We start from the raw sequence: 4,281 nt of genomic DNA, 5'->3' as shown, positions 1-4,281 counted from the left end.
CATAAAGCTCTCGCTTGTATGGGCTGCAATCAAAGACAGGCCCAGTGACAGCCCGGGAGAGAGAGAGAGAAGAACCATGAAAGAAAGAGAGAGAGAACCATATGGTAGCACTTAGGGAGCCAAGAAGGAAGCAGAGGGGTCCCCCCCCACTTTTGCTCCCTGCATGCACGCGGAGTGTGGGAAAAGTTAATGGACACGCATGGCAGCTAACCCCCTGGTCGTGTTGTGACATGTGTGCGGTCACTCCAGCAGCTCGGCCACTGCGCTGGGTAATTGGAGAGGCTCGTAAAGCTGTTCTCCAGAGGGGGAAGAGACCGCCGATGATGTCGGAGGGTGTTGGGGCCGCAGGAAGGGAGGAAAGGAAAGGGAGCGGGGGCGTGGGAGGGGCTTAGAGGAAAGCTGCTGCAGCAGCTGGGTGTTGTCCGGGTCACACCACGTGCCTCCCAGACATCCAAGCGCACCCAGCTGCAGCCTGCGGGCGGGGGGGTATTGAGCGACAGGAAGCTCAGCGCTGGTCGGAGCACAGCTGGAACGTTGTTTGTGTATATGTGTGTGAGACCGGCTCTGGCCCACAGGTGTCCCGCCGCCGTTACCCCATGTGGTACATGGCTTTTTCCTTGAACTCCCTCCTCCCCATCACCACCCACCTTAACTCCTCATTGCACCTCACCCACTGTGCCCTTTGGCCAGGCCTGTCCTCACCCAGCTCCCCCTTCACAAACACAACTCATATGCACGCACAGAGGCACATGGCTTCAATCACATACAGATATATGCCCCCCCCCACACACACACACACACACACACCACACACACACACACACACACACACACACACACACTGCCGCCGTGGCCGTTTTGCACAAAAAAAAGGTGTGATGGAAATTCAAAATGATGGCACTTATCCACACTTTGTGCCTCTTAGCGCACGCATAATTGCAAACACCTGCAACCCCCCCCCCCCCCCCCCATTCCTCTATCCCAATCACCCCCCCCCCCCTTTCAAAGTAAGGCCACACTCAGATAGCTGGAGGGGTCACACGCACTTCAGCAGAGCAGCAGAGCGCTACCACATGACTCAGCGGCGGTGCCTTTAACGCGTTCTTCTGCTATGGACCCCTCTGCAGCATCACTTCCTCCCTCCGCCGTGATTAAAGACACAACCTGAAGGCCCCCCCCCATCACACGCTGCCCTAACAGAAGGAAAACATGTTGATGACTTTTTACAGGCTCGATCACTTTATATTAGCTGCTTGTTAAGAAGTCATCTCTGATTTTTAATGGGAGGAGCTTTATCTGCATTCCTCGGAGGATGACGTCATATTCGGTCCAAACTGCACCTCTTTTACATAAAAGGATGCTCTTTGGGCTCTGCATCCAGCAGTGACTCACCTGATCAGCTGATTTAGACTATTTATACACAAATATATCCTCCAAAAATGTTTTCTTTTTCTTTTTTAAACTCCAAACTGGAGGAGATGAACATTTCTTAAATTGGAGCCATACAGGCTGCACTCATTGATCCGCCAAAAAACAAATCAGACTGCAATGCAACCATGTGTTGCTAGATGGCGTAAGTGACTTCAACAAAGAGCCACAGATTGCACTGTCAGTCTGACAGCACCAAATCACCAAATACTGATTATTTACAGCATTTACTGTCTCTGATTCAGTCGCACATAAATCTTTTGATAATCATAAATTGATAATTGCAAGGGTTGAATAAGAAATGCAGTTACTGGATATAAAGTCGTTTTTTTTTTTTTTAATTCCTGATTAAGCGTTCAAAGTTTGAAAGACATTGACTAAGTTTGAATTTCTGGATTAATATTTGTTTTAGGAAAATTATTTTCCCAAAGAAAACAAATCATAGGCCACTCCACACTGAAAAAGTGAAACTTGCACAAACTTCAAAAAGTGTTTTTTTTTATAAACTATTTATTGGATTATCACAAAATATTTATAGTATGGTTGAAACCTTAAATTATAAATATACTTTGTGACAGTGACAGTATCCAAGTTTCACTTTTGTCTCTGTGATGATTGTAAAACCGCCTTTAAAGCTTTAAAAGTTTGCTGGTGGCAGATTAAGAGTGCACAAGTCATAGTAGTGCTGTTTTGACGCACATTAACACATCTGAAATCGAAACTATTTTCAATTTTACGCATGATGAAGATGGCTTTTGACTTTTTCCTCCAAATCAAAACCGCAAGCAGCAGCTCTGGTTTTAATATCATTACAAATTTATTTGTCTTCCAAAATGAAGAACAGCATATAAGAGCATTGAACATATCTTTGGCATCACACAGTTAAAAAACAAACAAAAAAACAATCAAACAATATATTTATAAAAAAATGCAGTGAACGGACTTCCACATTACGAATCTCATTTCAATATGAACTTTACTCCCTTGGTAGCTGTACAATATAGTGCATACTCTTTCCATTTGCAAGAATAAGAAAAAAAGAAGATTCAAAGCAACGTTTTCTAATATTGAACAAGGAGGAAACTATTAAGCGTCTTTAAAATCCGCCCCTCTCACCAGGGCCGCCACACTGAGTCCGTGTTGCCTGACGGGGCTCCGGGAGAAACGGCAGCAGGCACGGGCACCGGCGTGCTGACACTGTTTGGGTACACGGGGATAACGGGGCCGTTTGGCGCAAAAGCCGCATTCGGTATGAGGAAAGCAAACTGTCCGTCTGTGGCAGGCACGATTTGGAAACCGCCGTACACTTTGGTGGCGTCTGAAGGCAAGCTGGCCGGAGAGGAGCTCCCTTTACAAGACACCGCATTCATGGGCAGAACCTGCGGGGAGGAGCTGGGGATTTGCACCATGGACGCCGAAGGAGGGGTGCGTCGGACCCGCCGTGGAGGTGAGCTGGTGCTGGTGTTGGCTGGGGTAGTTCATGGCGTTGATCTGCGTCATACAGTTGGCCAAGTGTCCGAGGAGCCGCGTCCTGACCTCCGTGTTAACACCTTCGCAGGTAGACAGGAATCGCGTGACTTCATTCATGCACTCGCTGAAACCAGCTCGGTATTTTCCCAAAACTGTCGGGTCGGTGTTCAGGACGGCTGCGGAGAAAACAGGCACAGTTAAGTATATTGATCCCCCACAACGCGCACGGGTTACACGAATTAGTACCGCGAGATGGCACTCACCGGTCATCTGAGCCCTCTGCAGGTTCCGGAGATGCTTCACGGTCATCTCCAGGATGTCCGCCTTCTCCAGTTTGGAGTGTCTGGAGCTCTGAGAAGTAGAATACACGAGGTTAGAGATTATTCGATCACTTTTTGGAGCAGTTATGCACTGCATCTTTAAAAAATTGAAAGACCCAAGATAACGCTTCAACATACATCTTTTTTCAGCGCATCCAGGATGAGAGTTTTGAGTTGCCCCAGGCTCTCATTGATTCTGGCTCGTCTCCTCTTCTCCATGATCGGCTTGGATGACTATAAACAAATCAAAATAACAGAAACAATTAGAACTGTCATTTTTGTTTCGTGCGTAAAAGAGAAAATTCATAGTGCGTCTAACGAATCAGTGCGTAATTACGCACAGCGCGAAACGTTGTAAGATATTTGTTAGATGACAGCCAGCTGAAAGATTTAAATACCAACCTTTCTGTGCTCAGAGGCTGTCTTGGGTTTATCTGGCGTTGTATTCATGCTCGCCGGGGTTGCAGCCACCGGGGAGGAGGATGTTTTTCCATCATATCTGCAGGCATCTTGTTAGAAATATCCCCAAAAATACAATTTTAAAAAGGTAAATTAGGGTCCACCGGTGTAGGAAACAACGTTGGCGAGTGAAGGAAAAATAAACTTTCCTCACACACACACACACACAATCCTGAGATATATTAAGTTAAAGATCCGGTGCAGCGATGCGCAGAAGCAGCAGTCATCGGCAGCGGATGCAGCGTCTGTCTGTCGGACCCTCCGCGTGTGGCTTGTATTTATATCTCACACTGCACGCGAACGGCTCGTGTGAAACTTCCCAAACTTTCTTTCCCACAGTAACTTTCCACCAATCAGGGCGAGGGACACGCGGCCCGAGGGAGGACGGCTCGTGGTCGGCGCCCTCCCATTGGTTGTTTGGCCGCTGGAGCTGGCGGCCAATGGCGCGCGGCCCGGGTTCAGGGCGCAGCCAGCCGGGGAAACCGCGTTCAGGCTTCAATCATCACGCCGTTTACATATTAACAGAGCCGGCGGAGAGACTTTTGACGCTTATGATAAAATACCGATAACAATAACGACACTAACCCCATAAATGTAAAACAGA

At 47.7% G+C, this 4,281-nt stretch overlaps 1 protein-coding gene across 1 annotated transcript; it reads right to left on the bottom strand.

Annotated features, from left to right (window-relative positions):
* Nucleotides 1-2,221: 2,221 nt before the first annotated feature.
* Nucleotides 2,222-3,727, bottom strand: LOC117518738 (transcription factor HES-1-B-like). The gene is given in 6 exon segments (XM_034179958.1): nt 2,222-2,841; nt 2,843-3,074; nt 3,162-3,249; nt 3,357-3,452; nt 3,621-3,703; nt 3,706-3,727. Coding segments are annotated over 6 exon segments (822 nt in total). The 3' UTR covers nt 2,222-2,540.
* Nucleotides 3,728-4,281: the final 554 nt, after the last annotated feature.

Source organism: Thalassophryne amazonica, chromosome 10 (assembly GCF_902500255.1).
Source record: "Thalassophryne amazonica chromosome 10, fThaAma1.1, whole genome shotgun sequence".
Classification (NCBI taxonomy): domain Eukaryota; kingdom Metazoa; phylum Chordata; class Actinopteri; order Batrachoidiformes; family Batrachoididae; genus Thalassophryne; species Thalassophryne amazonica.
The sequence above is the reverse complement of the archived record's forward strand: the minus strand, read 5'-3'. Positions and strand labels throughout refer to the sequence as shown.